Source organism: Pholcus phalangioides, unplaced genomic scaffold (genome assembly GCF_987345545.1).
Source record: "Pholcus phalangioides strain wild (caught in Gottingen) unplaced genomic scaffold, Ppha-v1.0 ptg000030l_1, whole genome shotgun sequence".
NCBI lineage: Eukaryota > Metazoa > Arthropoda > Arachnida > Araneae > Pholcidae > Pholcus > Pholcus phalangioides.
This window is the reverse complement of record NW_028301620.1, coordinates 2,849,337-2,872,248: the sequence shown is the minus strand read 5'-3', so window position 1 is coordinate 2,872,248 and position 22,912 is coordinate 2,849,337. Positions and strand designations below refer to the sequence as shown.

The window sequence follows — 22,912 nt, the reverse complement described above, 5'->3', positions numbered from 1 at the left end:
AATTTTTTGACCGATCGTCGCCAAATTTTGCATATATACCAAACGTGATCAGATTTGAACTATAAACTACTTTAAAAGTTCGTCATAGCTGGGCAATGCTCAAAATGAGGAAAACACTGTCGGATAACAATGGTTCTTCTTCTTCTCAGTAATGACTTCGGGAATGTTTAATTTGGTTACCGTGGTTGCCGCACAATGCGTTTCAGACATGGTTATCCCTTTACAATGGTTTGCAACTTATTTAATGCTGCCAGTATGTGGAGAAAGCCTGATCAAGCGCCGGTCATTTTATATTTAATTTCCTATAAAGAAGGTTTTCCCTATATTAATCAAAAGTAAAAGGCATGGTTCAAAAATTACTGATAGGGTGCATGCATATAGCAGCAGCATAAAAATTTATGATATTTTCGTGTTCTTGTTTTATAATTTATGATAAATTTCATAGAACGTGTTGAAAGTTTGTGATGTAAAAATCCATTATCAGAAAATTGTAAGTGGTAGGCAGTATTCGAAGACATGATGATGTTGTTTTGACCTAGCCTGCTTCGTGTGTATTTGTATTTATATAGATTAAGTTTTTCTTGATAATTAATTTCGTTGGTGAATTTTCTGAGTTAAGTTTTTCTCACATGAACTAATTAAACGTGTAACTTTCCCAAATCGCAACAATAGAAGTGTGTGTGTGTTTAAAAAAGAAGGAGTGCATTTCCATATCCACTTTCATGTAGAATTTCGCCGCTGATCAGTGCCATAGTGCCATATTAGCTTCCATCGGCTATTTTTTGAACTTTTTTATTTTGATTTTCTTTCATTTTTGCTTGGAAAAACGATTTTCCATGGTCTGAAATTCATAATATCCAAATTTAGTGATGTTTCATCTACTGACTCCTTCCCCGGGGGTTCTGAAACTTTAATCGAAACCCCTTGATATGTACAATAATATAATGCAGTTTTTGTTACCTTCAAAGTAAAACTGGCTTCTCCACCAGCTTTAACAATCAAGGGATGTTCCAAACACAAACGGGATTTCTGTATCAGTTCTATCTTTTGAGTCGTACATTCATATGATACTGAAATGAAAAGAAATAAAGTGCATGTGTTAAACATCACATAAGTGTAATGCATGCGTTTAAAGTATATTGTGTCATGAATACAGTTTGTTAAAGTTACTATGTACGGTTTACGAGTTTTGCGTAGGCTATGCTTAGAGATCGCATATGAAAAGATTAGAACTTAGCTATTCATTAAGTTTTTAAATGTTATGTGACATTCATTTTTCTCGTGAGGAGGTCTTAGAAAGTACCGGTATATGAACAAATATATTGCTCCGTTGAAATTAATTTGTTCTTGATAACAGCTTTTTTCCCCCCAATAATCTGATTATAATTACATTTCCAACACAAAAGACCTTGTAAAAAGCATTTTTTTAACAACGTTGAAAGAAAAATTATTTATTTTTTCAAAAATGCTAAAAGAAAGATTGTTTTTTTCTTTCAGTAATGTTTCCATAAAACGCAAGTATTTCAACAATACATTTTTAAACAATTATTATGTATGTGTGTGTAATAACTATCTTCCAGTAGAATTCATTTGTTCTTTATTTTTTCAGGATTCAAAATTCTTTTTCTACGGCACCCATTTTTACGATGGCAACAAATGTACTATTTGGACAAAAATAATTTTACATCATATTTACAAAAACGATATAAATATGAATGATACTTTTCCAAACCCAAGAAGGAATAAAAATACCGATGAAGCACACAGCATCCATTTATTTTCGGGTGAAACTAATGGACATCAACTGAATACTAAAACCATTCAAAAAACGAATGCTACAGAGACTCTTTTTCATTGAGTGAATGCATTTTTATCATTGGATTTCTTACGTCGAGGAAAACACTTAAATAACACCAAGGGGTTAAATTATACATTTTTTTATAAATACTCAAGTATTTTATTCCTCACCTTAGACAACAGTGACTTTATTTTCAAAACCACCGAAACTTAAGATTTTAATCACAGAATGGTTTTAGACACGAAATAACTTGTTATTTAGGAATCGAACCGGAAATACTTCTAGAAAATATGTAATGCATGTACGAGGTCGAATTATTTCGCAAAAGAAAATCTGTTTATTTTTTCAACAATTCTCTAAGAAAGATTGCTTTTTTCAGCCATATTTTTCTACTTTTTTTTATCACGTAAAAGACGAGTTTTTCAACAATAGAATTTTAAACAATTATCATGTATGATAACGTGTATCTTCCAGTAGAATTCATTTGTCTTTTAGTTAGGGTTTGAAATTCTTTTTTTTTATCATCCATTTTTATGATGGCAACAAATGTATGGTTGAGAGAAAAATAATAGTGCATCATATTTCCAAAAACCATATAAATATGAATATTTTTGCACATCCAAGAAGAAATAAAAATATCAATGAAGCACACGGAACCCATTTATTGTCCGCTGAATATTAAAATCATTCCAAGAAATGAACGCGTCAGAGACGTTCTCTCAAATTCAGTCGGTTTCATTGGGCGAATACATTTTCTTCATTGGATTTCTTACGTCGTGTAAAATGAAAACAGAAGAATTAAATTACACATTTTTCTCAAAGAAATACTCAAGTATTATATTTCTCATCTGAAACAACAGCGAATTTATTTTCAAAAACATCGAGACCGAGACTTGGTGTTTTAATCACAGAATGTTTTTAGACACGAAATAACTTGTTATTTCGGAATCGAATTGGAAATAATTGTGCGAAATATGTATGCGTGTATGAAGAGAGATAAGGCGAAGAGAGACGACTACACGAGGTCGAATTCTTTCACAGAAGATGGCGCAAAATTTTAAAAATCCAAGTGAGAGAACTTGGTCATTTCCCCCGAGGGAGGAGATTGAGGTGGAATATAACAACTGAGAATTCACGTGGGAGAAAAAGATGGCTGTAAGGGTTGAACAACATATATAAATACACAGGAAAAAGCAAAAATTAACCTCCGATTTTAATGGAATACACGAGCGATACGAGATGATGATTTCGCTCTCTTGTCTTTTGTCTCCTCGGAAAACCACAAACATCGTCAAAAGCAAATTACGCGAGAGCCACTCTCTCTCTCCAGAGATTTTCCAAGCTTTAAAAGACTTCGCAGTGAGTAAAACTTTTACCCCCGCCCGAAGTCGTCTCGAAAAGTCGTAAGTCGTGTGTTAATTAACGGCAAAGAGGTTAATTGTACGATAAGCAAACAACGGGTACCGTATTCAAAGACGAGGGTGGTTGAGGTGGTTGACAGGAGCGAGGCACAATTCATTCAAAATCTCTCTCTTCTCTGTCCTCCACCAGCAACAACAACAACAGCCAAAGAAACTCTAGCAGATGGAGGGTGAATGGATGTGAAAACTACGGTGGTCTTGGTAATCACGAGGAAAAGCCTTGTCTTTTCATTTCCTATTAGACGTACCCACGCACACGCCACGAAACCACGAAAAGCCAGCTTCCGAAACTGAATTACTACCGTTAGAAAAGAACCAAAACCCATCTTTTCCCTCTCTCTTTCCCTCGATCCAAAACAAAAATGGAAATTTAATTAAAAAGCAATTCTTGCAATAAATAGGAATCACAGAAAAGGAGGGGAAACGTACACACACACAATGCGCGTCTTCGCCTCTCGAAACTGAAAACGAATTGCGCAAAATGGTGTCTTTTCGAAATGAATAGGAAGTCTTTGGCCTTCTATGGTAATAAATTGCGCGTTTTCTCGAATTCAATGGCAACATCCGGAACTTTATTGTAACGTTGCATGTGGAACATTAATGTTGAGAAATTTAGGGTTCTCTCGCGAACACTTTGTAATATTTGCTCTTAAAATGTTTAGCGCGAATAGAATCCATACAAGTTCCGTAATTAAAACACCAGACATATGTAGACCTGCTTTCATGCATAATTAGTGTGTCTAGATTTTCGGCGCATTCTCCTACACATATATGTGTTTATACAAAGTAACAATCTTATTCATAGTTTGTAACAATATTATTTCCGTCAGTTAAGACTCGATTCTTTTCACTGAAAACTTTTAATGAGATATTTATACTTGTATAGTGTGTATTTTATAGCTATAAATGTTGACTAATAGCATATAAATTTCATTTCTATAATGTTTATGCTCGCTGTTTATGAAGCTAGAAATCTATGATAAATATGATGGTGAAACAGAAAATGAGTTTTACCCTTCTTCTTTCCAACCTATGTGAATAGTAGTATATGAATAATAGTATACAGGGTGTTCTGTGAGTGCTATTGCGGCCTTTATCCCATCAACCGTCCGTCGTTTGGATTTCTTTTTCTACGACCAGCAGTTGCGAAGAAATTGCTTGGGTAAGGACTTCTAGGGGAAGCTGTATACAATATTCGTTCGCCTATGAGTTGAAAATTTATTTTGTGCCCATCGTGTATATTTGTATTATACAGGGTGTCCTATAAGAATTGCCAATTCGGCCTTTATCTCATCAACTCGTCCATCGTAGAAATAGTTTCAGTTTAGAAAGTGCTCAGAAGGCATTCAAACATTACCCTATTTCAGTTTTCAGAGTGTGTCACAAAAAAAATTAAATTTTTATACTGATCCCCCCATCCTTTAACTCCCAGATAGAAAATTGTCGCCTTGTCTCTGCTGAGGAAAAGAAAAAATTACGTTTCCAAGGTGCAATATTCGCTGAGATATTTGAATTGAAAAATCGGATGGAAGTTTGGAAAGGATAGCATAAATGAGGGAAAGAAGAGTTGTCCATTAGTTGTTTTTTTCCCGATTTTTTAATTAAAATACCTTCGCAAATATTGAAATTAGAAACATGGAATTTATTCTGATGACCTCAGGGGATACAAGGCAACATCTTTCTAAGTTAGAGGACAACCGTATAAAAATTTAGATTTTTTACTTTGTGACACTGTATTTTCACTTTCAAAACTGGTTGGTACAGGGTAATTTATGAGCGAATTTTGAGAATTTTTTATATTGAAACTATACTCCCTACGACGGACGGTTGATGAGATAAAGGCTTAATTGGCACTTATAAAACACCTTGTATAATACAAATATACACGAATGGGTACAAAATAAATAAACATTTTCATCTCATAGGTGAACAGGTATTGTATGTAACGTGTCGTAGAAGTCCTTAACTCAAGCAATTTCTTCGCAACTGCTGGTCGTAGGAAAAAAAATCCAATAGCAAAAATGTTTGAAATGAGGGAACTATTCATCTTAATGCACGATTCTACGCCAACGAATCAATTTTTGGGAAAACAAATTATAATATTATTATAACATTTTGCATTTTCTCTAGAGCCTAGTCACATTCAGAAAAAGTTGTCTTTTCAGAACTATGACAAATGGAACACGCCTCACTACTGTTGACAGGCGGAGATATCAAATTTGAAAGTTTGAGATGAGATTCAGGAGTCGTTCAAAAATGAAACAGCTTAGTCAAATTTTGTTCTTGATCAAATAATAAGATATCGGTTTTAAACGACCTTCTAAATTGATGTTCTAGTTTTGCAAAAAAAATTATCAACACACGTCGACAAATTACTTATTTGCAAACACTTACTAAATTAGTGTTACTCGTTATTTAAGCATACAAAATATCTAATAATTATAATTGTTAGATATTTTGTAAATTCAAATAAATTGAGTAATTAAAACAATTTAAAATAATTATTTGAGCATTTTACATGATCACAAACTGTTTAATCACACTGTTAAACCACAAACAAACAACGCCGAGTAATTTTCAAGGAGTGAAAAGCAACCTCTAATTACTCTAATTATTTATTTATGTATTTTTTGCACCGACCCCTAGCTAATAGCTAAAAATATCTTCTAAGCACCAAAAAATTTTGCAAATATTGAAATTAATTATCTCGCTTAATTTTCGTCGTTCATAATAACTTTTTTTCATAGTGCTGCACAGACAAGCTTTTCCCAATTGTAATTATTGGGCCCCGGAGGGGGGGGGGGGGAGAGTACTAAAAAAATTAAATTTTGTAGTTTTTTTTTCTCAAAAATCATCTGACCAAATCCAGACATCCCCATTTGGGAACGGCTGATTTATCGCCCAACCGTATTATTGATCTGACAAACGCTTTGCACATAGAACGTTTTTAAATTCCTCCAAAGGAATATTAGAGATACATTTACACGTATCTAGAAAGATTTATTTTTCTACGCAATGTTGAGGAGATTCGTATTCCTTTCGAAATCCCCCAGGTATAAATTACCAATCTGACGTGTACGATTATCTTTGAAAAATTCAGAAAAAAACAATGAATTCGAAGGGGTGGGGAGAGATTATGATAACATTCAGCTCTGAACAGTAGAAATAAATGACAGTTTGATTCGAAAGTGTTTACTTTACTGAAAGCGAAGAAAAAAGACGAACATCCCGTAGCAAAAATTAATTCATTTAATCAAGAACAGTAAATGGCTTAAAAGCTGTGTTCCCAATTGTTTATAAGCCATCATAACGTTCATAAACGACACACTCATTGAAAAATTCCGGAAAAAGAGTTCATGTGTATGACATGACTATAGTGATATCCATACTTTGGAATAGAATGACGCGTTTGAATACAGAAGAAAAATCGAGTGTTCAAGTGAAAACTGTTTCTAATCGTGGGAAATATCACAAAATGAATAGGAATGCCTCCGGGCAATAAAATCCTGGAAATTAATATGACAATAGGCCGCTAATTAGCTTGATAAAGGCATTCCCCTCCCTCCTCTATATGTAAGTGCGATGACACAAACAGGCGCTTCTTGCCGCTGAACAGCCCTAGAGAATAATTTTAAAAGCACCGATCTGCATGAAAACTGTCACACACAAAAATGTTTTGTTATCTTTCCTTTTTTTGCGTTGTCTATTTTCATTTTCGGGGCATTAATTCACAAATTAGCATACTCGGCTGTTTCTCTTCTATAATCCTGTTTTCAAAGAACAAAGAACCACTGTTTCAGATTCTTTAAAACTATGAAAAAGAGTGATGAGAGAAGTGAATGTGAATACACACACACACACACACACACACACACACACACACACACACACACACACACACACACACACACAGGGTTTTTCAAGCCCGTGGCACTCATCCAAATCCAATGATGATTATTATAAGAGCTGTGAATTTGAGACTGCATAATGACAACGGTGGAAAGGGGGGTATCTCTTGCACATGTAAATCGAAAGAATTTAAGTTTCCACTATTAGCACAGTGTATTTCTTTATAAATAAGATAAATACTCTTGAGCACATAGAAAGAATCTCAGACTTATTCCTAAGCAATAGTTAACACCGTTTTAGGGCGCGGTAGTCCAGGTCGATAAGATACTCACCTAAAGTACCAAAAGATGTTTAGAGGTGTCGCGAGTTCGATACCCGGTTCGTCCTTGTCAGAAAATCTTTCCTGACACAGGGGTACAACAAGAAACGGCGACATGATCGCAGGGAGTCCCCCATCGAAGGGTTAGCGCACCATCCTCTCGATGAGTATAAAAACAAGCCTACCGTTCGAAATCGGCAATAAATCGTAGGTCCCAGTCTAAAAAATTAGCCCTCGTGTGCAGAAAATGACCGTGGTGCGACAAAAATGATCAAACGATACATCGTTTTAGGGTTAAATACAATACAGCCATATTTCTCAACCTGAAGCTGTAAGAAGCCCCCTCGCGGTCTTGGGATATTTCAAGGGGGCCACGGGAGAAAATCAAGTAGAAGGAAAGACACGGCAGATTATTACGGGGGAGGAGGAGCAAGGCTCTAACCCAGGGGTTCTTAACCTTTCAATCGGCTTAACCTTTTAATCCTAAATATTTCTGTTTTTAACAAAATGTTTTACTAAGTGAAACCAAAACCAGTCCATGGTGTCTTAACAGGTGGGCCAGCAGAGCCTGAACCTGCGGCTGAACGGTTGTGTGGACATCGTGCTAGACTCTCATCGTGAGGATCGAGGTTCGAATATCGTTCACACGACAATGGTGGTCAGCTGAAACTGATTTCATGTGGTTTCCCGAATTTGAGGTTTGAACGTGTGACCAGGTCTCCTACTTAAAAAAAGTTTCTCCTCAGAGAGGAGGCAGATCTGTAACATGATATTGGAATAACATGAAAATTTAAGCATTAATCATCTTCACTTCAAAATATGGAAGGTTCTTAGCAGCAAGAACATGAGCAAGCACAATTCTGACAACATAAATACGTTAGGGCCAAACATTCATTCAGAACACGCATGTACCAATTTGTTGGAAATTCCGTAGAGGAGTGTGTACGAGGTTTGTAAGTACGGTTAAGTCGTAGTATCCTGAACCCTGGAAGGTCCCAAATTATTGTAAGCTGTTTTGTAAGTTATTTCTTTAAAATTAGTTCCGGAATTTTTTTCTCTCATTAATTTCCGATTATTTATGATTAATTTTAGAACAATTTTTCATCAACTTTAGAATAATTTCGATCAACTTGAGAATTATATTTTGTTAGTTCAGAAATAGTTTTTCATTAATTGTGCAATTGCAATATTGTGTGTGTTCTTTCATTTCATATTCTCTCTCCCAGTTTTTATTAATGTTAGTTTAAAGTATTCATAACCTTATACAGATAAATTTTAGCATTCCTGTGCACTCTATAAGAATATGATGCCATTTCGGTCGCCAAACTATCCCAAAAAAGCACTTTACATGCAATGGCTAAAGGACCCAAAAATGTATGGATGCGAGCCCACTCCACAGTGGCGAAACAAATGGATTTATAACCGGATTTTAAATTTATTCGTGCGACCCATCTCATGAACTTCTGCGATCGAAGTCTGTCACGATCCATAGGTTAAGTACCCCTCTGCTCTAACTTGAGGGCCTGGGCAAAGCATTATTGTTTTATCATTTTTTTTGTACATCATTAATTTATTAGAAAATCAGTGAAGAGGGATGGATCGAAGCCACTTTAGGTAACTTTAGACGCCGCTTCTGAATTCATTGAGTGGAAAACAGGTCGTTTAAAATCCGAGTATATATTCGAACCAATTCTTCAGGTTTTTTTGTGTTTGAGGCACTGATATGTATTTTCATAGTTTAAGTGATAATTATCAGATGAGGGTTTTTGAAATTCTACGATGCGGGGCACTTGATGAGTCTACTTTTTTTTTTCTTGCATTGTTTGTTGACATGCGGGGTCGCATTGCAATTAATAATCTAGCCTCGTAGAAGCGGGTGAAATTAGGTAGTTTGCATGAGTTTTACGGGTGTTTTTCCCGCGCTCGAATAATAAAAATAATTTATTCCCTAAAGAAATAAAGTATTTCAATTTAGATATTTCTAGGAAGTTAGCTACAAGGGTTAGACTATTATAATTCGGACTTCTACGAACTCCCCTTGAGTGTTCCATCTAATTTAATGTTAAAATTTCGTGTTTAGTTCAAACCTTTTCGAATTTATTGTATACTTTGAAGTTGGAAGAAAAAATCATGGTCATCGTATGAGAAATTTCAGTTTGGAGAAATTCTAAACGAAGCCAGACTTTGCTTTTCTGGATGAAGATGCTAAACAACAAATTTTTGAAGACTAATAAAAGTTTGTAGGTTCTGTTTTCCCCTACTCTTTCTTTCTGATATAATTTAATGTCCATTTTAACATTGTACAGCAGGAGTGCATCGAAACTGCGTGCCACTTAATACCGATTATTGGGGTGTGAAAAATCTTAAGATATGGAAATAGAGAATGAAAAAATAGCTAAAATTGCTTTTTAAATGGCAAAAGTGCCGCTCACTTGTTCACTCAAAAAAAATATATATACACAAAATGTAATTATTTGCAGAAAAAAAAGAATAAGTATTTATGCAAGAGTTAGATAGAACCTATGCAGTGGGTCGTCATCGAGGGGAACCCCATGGATGGTTCGAAAAGAGTAGGCGTTTCTGAAGGGTAAGTATGCCGGATTGCATTAAAAATGCCAACCTTTGTTCCCCCGACTCCCCTTCTCAAAAATTCTGTTTTTGAAATGAGGCCCCATATTTTCAAAAATATTGTATATATTTCTTCAATATATTTTTTACTCATTTTCATTAATTTTTTTTTTGTCAAACATGTTTTTGAGAAGCCAGGCGTTGGAAAACAAGGGTTGGCATTTTTATTGCAATTAGGCATAGCCACCCTTCAGAAACGCTTACTTTTTTTCGAACCATGATTGGGGTTTCACGATGACGACCTAATGCATTCTATTTCACACTCTTGCATAAATTTTATCTTGTATTTTTTTCCCTTCAAATAATTTCCTTTTTGTGTATACATATGTATACATACATATATATTATAAATTTTATTATAATTTGATAAACAGTTTTGTAACCGATGATGAAATTTTATTAACTGATAATTATTATCTCATGTGAATGTTGGTGATTTAGTTGCAATTTGTAATAATTTTACGAGAATCTAGGATATATTAATTGGATATTTCGAACATTTCCCCATTGACCTTGGGCTTCAAATTAACCAAGTGTTCGACTGTATATTGGGTGACCATATGAACCGTATTTCATGGGATCAGTAGTTTTTGGCAGTCCTGACTTTTTTAAAAATGTTTGTTCCCATATTTTCGACGAAGCTTATTTGAAATTTTATTCTTCATTGAATTTGTGGTTATTTTCATAACAAAATAAATAATATTTTGACTCTAATTATCATAATAGATATATTACAGTCATTTAAATATATTCATCTCACTTATTTTTCACACATGTAAGTCCCCCCCCCCCCTCATTTCCCAGCTATTTGTGATTTTTTTCCATTAAGTTTAGCAATAGTTGTCAATTTTAGGCGGTTTTTTTTGGCGATGGTTCCTGATTATTCGCATTTCTCTCGAAGAAATATGGTGAGCTTCCAGGAATAATTTATTTCATTTTGTGATTTGATACTTTCCGTCGGAACACCTTTTGTAGGCCAGACAGAACCCCTTAACGGGTATAGTAGGTTGTGCACCTCTGCTATATATATTGACTGAATTATAAGCAATTTATTGAGAGCTTGAAGCCTAAATTATACCCTTAGTTTAACCTTTTAACGGATTTTAAACTCGTTTTACGACCCTAACGAGTCATCCTTCGCATAGTCATCACATGCATAAGTCAGGCTCTGTAAATTACCACGGTGAAGCATCCCGTTATTTTACTGACACAGATACTAGAAATTCATATCTTCCGTTTACATCGAATGTGAGTATTTTCCAAGACATGGCTATTACTCACTACTTTTTATTCACTTTTATTTGATTCCATTCGCATCAGAATATTCACTGTTCATGATTCTTCAACTTTGAAATAAAATTGGGGAGGGGAAAAAAAATATCGTCGCCATCACGTGTCATCGTCACCATCGCGGAAAATTCGCTTTTGCATATAATGATGTCGCGATGCTGCCAAGCAAATCATGAATACACGGATGACCTAACTCGTGGTTCTCCTGAACGGACAGTTTCGTGGTTATTATAATGTACATATACACACGAGAGGAAAGACAGAGTGGCGAACACTAGCAACGTGGCGTCCGTGACAAATAGATGCACGAGGTCTTCCCCGCAAGGCAACTACAACGTAAGGGAACGCAACTATTCACGTTATAGGTGTACGTACGTATATAAATAACATGACAGATGGCGTAAATGGAAAGTGAAGCGCTTTTCCGAGCAACAGGAAAACAGTTACAGAGGGGGACATTCACCAAATACGTTAAGCATACCTCATCATTTCAGAGACGAGATCACAGCCTAAATGATAATCCCTCTTTAACCCAGGGCCGAGCTGACGCGTTTTGCGACCCAGTGCGAAAGATACTTCGTGGCTCTTTACAATGTATGTTGCATAGTCCCTCACGATTATTATATAAATTCCTCAATTCCCAATAGCATAACATATGCTCTTGTATAGAACATATGCTCTTGGAAATTGACTCTCTCCACTGACATATTCAACAATAATATGTATCAATGTTTTTGACCTTTTTTCCACCCCGGCCCCAATTCCCTCCAGCCTCCTTCCTGTAAAATGTACCTTTGAGTAAATTGTACAATAATACAGTCGAATCCCTTTTTAACGAATACCGTTACAGCGAAAATCTCGTTTTAATGAACACTTTTTCTAAACCTCCAAATAAGTTTACGTAGGAAAAATGCAAACAACTGGAATTTATTTATAACGAAGTGATTTCTCCGGTTTCTTGGAGTTCGTTATAACGGGATTCGAATGTAGTTTGAATAAAAAAGTTCTGTGAATAAAATCAGTTTATAGACCCCCTGAGTTGGATTGATTGGAACTCGTTGAGCTAATCTTTTGGGGGTGGGGGGGGGGGGATTCTATTCAGAGCCGTCTTATCATCATGGTTCCTCAGCAGACAATGTGATGTTATAGGGGCGCACCATACACGACTGGAAGTTACAACTTACATATTTTCATGCTTACTCTCGAAAATCACATTTAGTAGCAGATCTCATAATGTAGACCTCCTATTCATGTGAAACTCCAGGTCATTCCCTAATAAGCCTCATCCTAGGATGGGTGGCCCTGGATCTATGGGTAGTTCCGCTTAATTCTCAAGGTAGTCACACTTGTCAGAGCATTTCATCAAAATGCCTTATTTCTCCATGTCTGAATTTTTTCCACAGTTTTCTGCCCTCCCCTTAACCCTTTATCAAGGATACCTCCACTTCATTTTTCCCGCGGCCGACTTAGAGTATCCCAGGGTAAGAATCACCCACTCATATACTGTATACAGTATTAAAAATCCCAAAAAAATCATACGCTGGTCATCTGCAGTTTGAAAGATGGCTGCATTTAGAATATTCATGCATCAGACATCCGCGAATTCCTTTGGGAATACACAGATATAAGAAAATTCTTGACGTGCATCATTTCAGTAAAAGTCTTTCAGAGCTATGATTGCAAGACATATGCGAGGTTTCAGTAGCTGCAGTAGTAATCAAAGCGAATGGAAATAGTTAATAGTTAAGCCCAGTAAGGGTTCTTAATATTTTGCTTCCCCCCCCCCAACACGTTCAGTCCTGAATTTGAATATATTTTTGATTCCTTTCACGAATTTATTTATATAATTTTCTATCATCAAAAGCACTTATCGTTTCGACATGCAAATGACGTGAAGCATCTGCGAGATTCTTATCCCACTCCAGAATCGTGTGATTCCTAACAAACCATTAGATTCAACAGAGATAAGTTTGAGATCGAACCGAAAAAAAAAAAAAAGATAACATCCATATATCATTACATTCTTGGAAACCTTATCCATCTTAGAAATCAAAAAGGAGAGGAGAGAAATCCACCGAGAGAGCAACTAATCGAACAAAACTTCGAACGATTGATTTCGCTACCGCTTGTGATATAAGTTTGTCGGCCTAAAATCGTTTTTCACTATAGTAAATAAATATATAAATAAATAAAAAAGGAAGAATTAATGAAAACGGGGCCAAAAAAAGCGAAAAATAAAAAAAAACGATTTCCCTATGGCAGTTCATCCCTTTTTGGCAGTTCGGGGCAGAGGCTCTCTCTCTCCCTGATTCATTAAGCAGTTCGGGACCTAAAATCCAGGAGAAGAGAACTACAGTGCAACCTCGTTTATACGTCGCTCAGTTATACGATTTTGCCGTTTACACGACGTTTAACTTAGGTCGCAATTGGTTCCTATACATTTTTATTAGGGGTGGTCCGACTAATCGATTAATCAAGTCGGTTAATCGATCAATTGTTAATCACAGTTAAAAACTATAATCTTTTTGATCAATAAGATTAAAACTCGATTAAAATTTACATAAAAGTTTGTAATTTAACTTAAATTTTTTTCTTTTTTAACGAAACCGATAAGATGCCTTAAATTATGTACCTACACAATAACATTTTGTGTAAGTGACTATGTTTAACAATATTTGGATCGATATTTTGATAAAATTTTCCGGCGTTGGGAAATACAAGTTGATTCAATGAAAACTGATGATTACAGTTTGGGAGTGAGTTTGATGGGAATCTCAGAACACAAGAACAAAATTTATTATCTCTTCTGTGAAAAAATAGCAGTTTATTGTATTCTTGGAAAAGCATCAGCTCCTCCTCACATGTACCGTTTGGAAGAAGTTTCTAGGGAAAAAAAGTAACAGCCAGGACCGTCTTAAGAGTACTATGGATTCCCCCGGGCAAATCGATTATTCTGAGGACTCCTTTCTCACTAGAAATACCTGCCTACAAATTCACAAGATTAATCTCGAAAATCTACACCAGGTCTCATTATCATGAAGCCCCTCTGCACTTGAGGCCCCCACCCCGGCTGGACCCATGCATTAAGGGACTGGTGATAGTATGACCAGAAGTAGTTTCAAAATCAGTCAGTGACTAACCTAAAATAAAATATTTTTAAAAAAATGCGGCGAGATACAAATAAATGAATTCCAGCATGTGGCAAATATGTTTAGCATATTAAATTGCTTCGAGCGGGCATATCCTTCATTTTTTAACATTCTAGGTGGTTTTATTCTTATGAAAAATATTCGATTAAAATTGGATTAATTGATCAAAAACTTGTGATTCCCAGTAATCCCTAATTTCAATGTTAAAGTAATTCATTCATTCGACATAAAACATAAATTATTCGACGATTTCACTTCGACTCAAACTCTGGATCTTTTGAAAAAAATCATTTTTTCCCCCACCAAATTCGCACAATTTTTGTATGCAGTGAAAACGCGTTGCTGCAACAGTTCTTCTTACATATTCTCACGGCAAAAGCCATAAATTTTAGGATGATTTTGCTGACGTACACGAAAGTAGAAAGTGAGTTGACTGATGAGCAATAGAGTGTATACTTGAGTGATTTGGGTGTTGAATTTTTGCTCGGCTAAGATACAAATTTTGGAAGAATTCAGCAAGAATTTTAAATTAATGAGGAAAGTTGATCTTGCAAAACAGTTGGATATCCCTGTGCTAACTTTGATTTTGTTTCTCAGCTTCATGATTTTTTCCAAATACCAAGCTGCTGGTTGCAAATCATCTATTGTCAAAAATGATAGTCGAAGATGGGAAATTTTCCCAATACAAATTGAGAAGACGTTGTTGCGATTTTTTACCCGGTGTCGTGTCCTAAACGTAATGTTTTGCGAAATTTTATTTCTTGAAGTGATTTGAAATGCGATTTAATTTTTTCCCCCGCAAATACGATTGAAATATTATATTTTTGATAACCTAATTGCAGATGCATTTAAACTCATTGAATTTTTGTAATATTTGTGTATCTGTGAAGAGAAGAAAAATCATTTTTTTTAAAATAGTCTCTGTTATTCGACATTTACACAAGGTTTTGACTCCGTCTCCTGAACGTCGTATAAACGAGGTCCCACTGTACTATCCCATTGATGCTTTTGCTTTTTTTTACCTCTTTTCCCTATTTCACACTTTTTTTCCCTCCTGCAAACCTATCTTATTTTTAGAAAGAAAGAAAGAAAGAGGGAGAGAGAGAGACGGGATTCCAAGGATTTTTGCTTGGGTCGTTCTCCTTATTCTCCTCTTTTTTTCCTCCCACTGGCTTGAAATTTAAAAGCTTATTTTACTTTCTCGTACGTATAGTGGTGGAGAAGAAGCTTTCTCTCGCCTTCAGAAGTATAATAGCAGCCGAGGGAAAGTTTCACTTTTTATTTTCCTTTGAACTTTTCCCCCAAAATAAAAGTAAAACAAGAGAACAAGGTGAAAGCGGCAAATAATAGGTTAAAAAAAAGGAGTTTGGAAGAGATAAGAGAAAAGAATTGGATTTTTTTCTCTTCTGAAAAATAACTGAAATGGTAGAAGACAAAAAAGGAATACTCAAGCGAAATATTCAATCATCAGTATTATTGTAATCTGATTGTTAATTAAATATTTTATCCTGCATTAACCATTCCTATCCGTTCTGCATGATTGAAACCCCACTTGGTGGTCATACCAATTTTACTTCTGAATAATATTTTCCCGTTAAAGATACTATTTAAAATGTCCATTTCGGACCCCTGCTTAATGGTCACTCTCAGGTGATTTTATGATTAAGGTTGAGGTGCTTATTTAACGGAAGCTGCAATTTTTTAAATTAAATAGTGTATTTGTACAAAATTAAGTGCTAGTTTCACGAATACTTTCATTAACTTATGTTATTGAAACTGCATGGATTTGAAAATAAAGTAGCTCTTATGGGGTCTCCTACATTTTAACACGGTAAAAAACTTTCTTATGTAAAGATAATATTTATCGATTGATTTATTTAAAATACTTACAATATATATTTGATTGTGTATGCTATTACATGCCAGTACAAAATTTTTCATATCTCATATATTTAATTTTTTGCAAATTTTCAAAAAAAAAAACCATTAAAAGCCACTTGCACGTATGATAAAATTGCATGAAATCAATGAAAATGAATGAAAATTGATTCAAAATAAAGGAACTGTCCAGTTCATAAAATAATGCAAAAGATTGAAATTTAATCAACTCAATCTCATTTAAAATAATTCAAGTATTTATAAATGGATCTCATGTTTTCCGTCAATTCGTCAACTAAACAGTTTTCATTTTGAATCAATTTTTATTCAATTTTATTGATAACTTATTATTTTATCATGCACGCAAGTTGTTTTTATTGAAAATTTGTAGAAAAAACGGAGGATTAGTGGTATGTAAATTTTTTTTACTAGCATAAGATAATATACACAATCAATAATATGTGGTAAAAATTTGAAATAAACCAATTTAAAAATAATATTTTAAATGCTATTTCTACATAAGAATTTTTTTTTCTCCGTGTTAAAAACTAAGAGATCCCTTGAAAGTCTTTTACAAGAACCCCCTTTTTTACGGGTGAGTTCTTCCGTCCCACTGGTGTCCGCCTGCAAATGAAAGGTTCATTACGTACTTATTTTAATTTTTAAATGTATAGATAAAATTTCAATTACAGCAAGACAAGACATGAAAATGTAAAAGCAATAAAATAAAACTCTTAAAAAGATCAAACTTGATTTTAACGTCAATGAGTGGCGGATTCTGCCGATTCGCAGACTCGTCAATAAAAATGAAACGAACATTGTGACATTTTTTCAGGATTTTTGTTTTTTTATGTGTGTGTGTGTGTGATGTTTTTCCTAGAAAACTGTAATTTGAGCTCAATTTATTGATGGGATAATTGCATACCTTTTTCATTGATGACAATAAAAACAGTATTTTATCGCGAATAAATGTATATCCTTGATCGGTTTCCATTCGTTTTATATAAGAACATTAACAGTGTTTTTTAAAGCTGTGGATTGCTATTGATATTATTCTTTTCTTTTTGTATCGATACCAAGCTATAAGCATGATATATGAATCAGTATCCATGCACTGTTTGATTCACGAATTCGTTATCTCTTCGTTTTGTACTTTGTATGAAGGGAAAAATTCAGGCACAGAATCTTCTTTCAAAGCCTCATAAAACGTTTATTTGTCACTTCATCATTAAATATGATCTGAAAAGTGTCTTCCGAGCATTTGTTTAAGGAGACCTTGCCTGAGGATGATGCAAAATTGATTTCTGCATTATATATCAATACCAACCGTAGCCTCTGCTCTTTCTCCATAGGAGATACAAGATTGCAACAAGCATAATTTATACAGCGTGTCCTGTAAGTCTTAATTCAGCCTTTAAATCATCAATTTGTCGTAGAGGTGTGGTCCATTTTAAACATTTCTCAAAAATGTGTTCAAAAATCACCTTGTAAGAGTGAAAATACAGAGCGTCACAAAATAAAAAAATCTTAATTTTTTTACGAGTCCCCTTGTCCCCTAACTTCCAATAAGACAGTTGTTGACCTGTCTCTCTTGAGACCATGAAAAACATACATGCTTTTAAAATTCAAATATCTCAGCGAATATCGCTGTTAAAAACGTGGTAAATATATATATGTTTTGGGCCCAGAAGAGACCAAGCAATAGCTTTCTATCCGAGGATGATGTCACTCTCCGCTATTCATAAGAAGGTTTTTAACAGCTGGCTGATGCGCAGATAATTAGGAAATTCATCTTCTCTCGTATCGTCAATGTACGGTCTCGTTCAGTGCACACGAGCTCCAAGGTAAGATCGAGTTATTCGTTCCCTTTGTAGTCTAGTCCGCTCACCCGGAAAGTGAGAGGACGTGGGTTCGACTCCCCGCAAGGGCAGATGAATTTTCTCTCTTTCCTAAATATATATTCGCATCAGCCAGCTGTTAAAAACCTTCGTATAATGACATTCTAATTGGAAGTTAGAGGACAGGGGGACCATTTTTGTAAAAAAAAAATATGAATATATATTTTCTTTTGAAAAAAATAATCAATTTATTCAAATCATATTCAGACAAAAAGATAAAAGAGAAAAAATAATTAATTTAAAAAAATTAAATTTTTTATTTTGTGACAAACTGTATTTTCACTCTGAAAACTGGTACCGGGTGATTTTTCATCACATTTTGAGTATTTTTAAACCGGAACCATACCTCTACGACGAATGGTAGACGAGATAAAGGCCGAATGAGGACTTACAGGACACCCCGTATATTTTGTCTCATTATATAACTTTGCATTAAGTACATGAGTTTTATATATTCACTTCATGACAGCACCCGATTTCCTACCGGTATCTTAAATCAACTTCAGTTATAAAGGACACAATTTGGTGGTCCCTTCAATATCGTTTTAACCGAATTTGATTGTATATTTTGATTTCATGAACACTTCAATGCGTTCATCACTCCACTGAAGCAATAAAAATAAAGAGAGAGAGATAGACTAGAGAAAAATCGTCTATTAAGGCTAAACTATTGAATCGGTTGCATCATAAGTTCCCCGGATAAACAGGAACGTCATTCAACAGAATAGGCTGCTTAGATAATACAGTAGATATGTGGGTCGCATGCAAGGCTTGTACATGTATATAACTATTACGATCATAATCATGCAGATCAGGAGACCAAGTATCGAATGAACTATGAAGATACGACAGTCCTTTCTCCAACTCCCACCGAAGGATACACCGAAACCAAACCACACACAAGAGTATCAAAGCGGTCGATGATTTCATGTAGGAAGGAGTGAAGTTATGGGCAGGATGGATTTCGTAGATGTTCACGCACAGTATTGACGTGAAACTATTATACTGGGAATAGAGTATGACTGGAAGAGTGGGAGAGAGAGCTCCTAGTAGTACTACTATATCAATCCACAATCGAGTACAGCAGACACTGAAATGATATTACACTGTCAATATCAATTGCCATGAGCCGAACCACCGCCACCGAAATTTGCTTACTCAATGTTCGTTCCCACTTCCCTTTGGCACTGACAAGCATGATGGAAATATCGATACATCTTTTCACTCTCTCTCTCTCCTTTCTCTCTCTCTCTGTCTATGGCACTCTGTCACAATAGCGAATGGATTATCTTTTGAGAGATTTTGTAACCGCGGAAGGTTCTCATACAGTAAAGGCTGCTTTTCCTCCTCCTACGAATATAATATTGGCTCTCTCTCTCTCTCTGCGAATAAAACCGTCGACCAGAACAAGAGGCTTTCATCCTGCTTTCCCTCCTTTTCCCAATAACAGTAATTTTCTCGTCTACATCTCAAAAGTTGGTTGCCATTATCGTCAAAACCCGGAGTGGGTTGGTAAAAGACACCGGAAAGTTTTCACCTAGTGATTGGCAAACCTTGGCATCCTTTGTAGCTGAATATTTCTCGACGCATTTACTGCCTACAATATTTCTATTCTCACGTTTTACACGCTTTGCTGGTGGGAAACATCTCTATAATTAAATAAGCAACGAGATAGGTATTTAACTTTTAAATGATAACGGTGTTGGGAGAAACGATATTAATTTTATGAATCTTTATGCATTCGGTTTTTGCTTAAATGTACGGGAAACTTTATTGGGGAAAAAAAAACTCATGTGAATTTTTTTTACAGAATTCATGAATATGAAGCAGTCGCTAAAGAAAAAATTTTAGTTCACTGCTCTGATTGATAATGCCATTTTTTCTGATTAAAACCCTCCTCAGTAGTCATAATTTTAGTTTTATACAAACAAATGTAACTAAATGTAACTAACAAAACTACGCAAGTAACCATTCGTATGCGTAACCACACATTTCCATTTTACCAAGTGCTTTTTCCTCTTTTAGCCGTAGAATTTCTATTCTATCGTCTTCAGGGAATTGACGTACGTGGCCTCTTTTTTGAAGGTGGCACAGTTGGGAAAAGACAGTACGGTCCAAAACACAAGACAAAAAATAGGCAATTAAGAAATTTTATAAAAAAATAGCCAAGACAAGTAAAGAAAACTTAGCGAAGCAAGAAATTATTCAATTGAGAAATTAGACAAAAAATTAGAGTAAGAGACAGGTGAAAAATTATTCAAGTAAGAAACTACACAAAAATAACTGAAGTGAGAAATTAAACAAAAACTAGTCAAGTAAGAAATTGAAAAAAAAAACAAAAAAAAACTACCCAACAAAAAAATAAGTTAAGTAAACAAATTAAACGGGAGTACGAAATTAGACGAAAAATCATTCAAATAATAAATGAGATGTGAAAAAAATATTGAAGTAAGAAACTAAACGAAATTCGATTGCGATTCAAGTAAGAAATTAGGCAAAAAGTCATTCAAGTAAAAAATTGGGCAAAAAGTCATTCAAGTAAGAAATTGGGCAAAAAGTCATTCAAGTAAGAAATTAGGCAAAAACTTATTCAAGTAAGAAACTAGATGAAAAATTATTCAAGAAACCAGGTGAAAAATAGGTGAAGTAAGAAATTAGGCAAAATATAATTGGAGTAAGAAATTGGGGAAAATATTAGTCAAGCAAGAAATTAGCCATGTAGAGATGGTTCACTAATCAATGCGTTCACGTCGCCAGAAATGAATCATCGCGTTAAGTAAGAGCTTTTACGCACCTAATGCCAAATAAAGCGTTTCTCAGCCTTCTTGAGGAAAGGGTCAACGCAATGACCACTAAAATTTCTGAGATAATTTTATAGACCAGTTTCTTATTCGGACCTATGTGAATGCCATTAATATTATTTACATACAACTGAATGATTTCCGTTTAGTTAGAATTAAATTTTCCGCCCCAGTGCCATAGATGGAGAAACACTTGGATAAAAAAAGAAAAAAAAAATTGGCTAATATTTTGCAGTTGCTGTTTTATCTATTTAATCTATATCGGTGTGTGTTTTATCCATCATCTAAAAAAAATTCATTTCTTCCTACATCTACAGCACCCTATGCACTGCAGTGTTGTTTGCGATTACGTGTTCGAAGAAATTGTATAAAAAACCTGTTCTCATACGAAGTCGGTCGAAAAAATGGTGCTCCACCTATAAAGTCTGCGGGCTAGATGTGCGGTATCTCCGACACTCGTGGGGTAGAAACTCGTATACAAAGAATGGCCATATGACTCATAGTTTACGGGATATTTTTTATAATTTTGGCGGTCCCAACGTTTTTTTTAATAAAATGTCTCATTTTTTTCCCTCATTTTCATTGAGGCCCTAATGGAATTCATGAAATCAAGAATTAAGATTATTTTCATGACTTTTCATTTCAATTATACCACAATAATCATGACTCTATCATAATTAAATTAAAATAAATATATTTATCTCATATATTTGTCAAGCATAATTTTTTTTTGGTGGAATTACATTCTGATTTTAACCACTTTACGATCAAGGACGCATATCACCCTACGAAATAAAGTTGTTTTTTTTACCTCCATTTATTTCGATACTCTTATTAGTGAATTTTTTTCCACATATGATGTATATATAAATATATATCCTGGTGCTATATACATATAAGAGCGAAAGAAAACAGGTAGGGTGCAGGTGAAAAGAGAAATCTACTTCGTATCTATTCTATTATCTACTTATCCTTGTATTATTATACTGTTTATTATTTCAGTTTATTTATACTATTTTCATTTCATTTGTTATTTTCCTTCTTTTTTTTTCCTTTTTGTAACGTGAGGTTAGGTAAGGACAAGGCTACCATATTTATCGCCGATTCGTCAAATAGTGATCATCCGAATTTCTTGCCAACACCTTACAAGCGAAGGGGTTATGTACGCTTTATTTTCAACGATTGATGATTTTTCAGCAATTTCTCAAGTGATAGTTAACAACTTTATTGTCTTTGACAACTGTTTTGGCTGTTATTAGCAATTTTATTTGCCTTGTGTAATTTGTTTACTCTGCAACTCAACTAACAACTTTTTGGCGATATCTTGTACTTTCAGGATAGAAATATGAACAACCTAGATATTTATCGTGTTGTGTATTGATACTTTTCTACCCGAAAAACTTTTCCGGGTCGGATACAAACCCTTGGCAGGCAACATTTGACCCGCGGCCCGGAGATTGTGCACCCCTAGTATATTGGAAAATATCGAACAAAAATATACAAAAAAGAAGGCATACAACATATAGCCACACCTATTTTGTGAAAACATTTCAATCAATCACGATAGCATTCAACTGGAGTCGGTTACTTTTAATCGTAATACAAGACTTCAATACAATGCATTTCCCAGAGAATTTTCACCCTGCTCGGAAGTATTTCTGCAAAACATCGGCACGGTTCTCCCCTCGACAAGGTAATTACCAAGTGTCGAATATTCCTATCCGTTTTGAAATTCGAACCACCCTTCGCAAGATATGATATATATAAAGACGATATTCTCTAGCATATAAGACCATCATCGCCAGGAAAAACTAACAAAATGCGGTCGATGAAAAGCTTGTACAGGCGTAACACACCCGAATCTCATCTTCAAACGAGACA

At 34.8% G+C, this 22,912-nt stretch overlaps 1 protein-coding gene across 1 annotated transcript in view; it reads right to left on the bottom strand.

The window, feature by feature from the left end:
* Positions 1-22,912, bottom strand: part of LOC149067449 (uncharacterized) — a 369,309-nt gene that overhangs the window by 155,142 nt on the left and 191,255 nt on the right. The window contains exon 10 of the mRNA XM_089252608.1: positions 961-1,070. Coding sequence (XP_089108734.1) covers positions 961-1,070 — 110 coding nt within the window. The remainder of the gene's footprint in view (positions 1-960; positions 1,071-22,912) is intronic.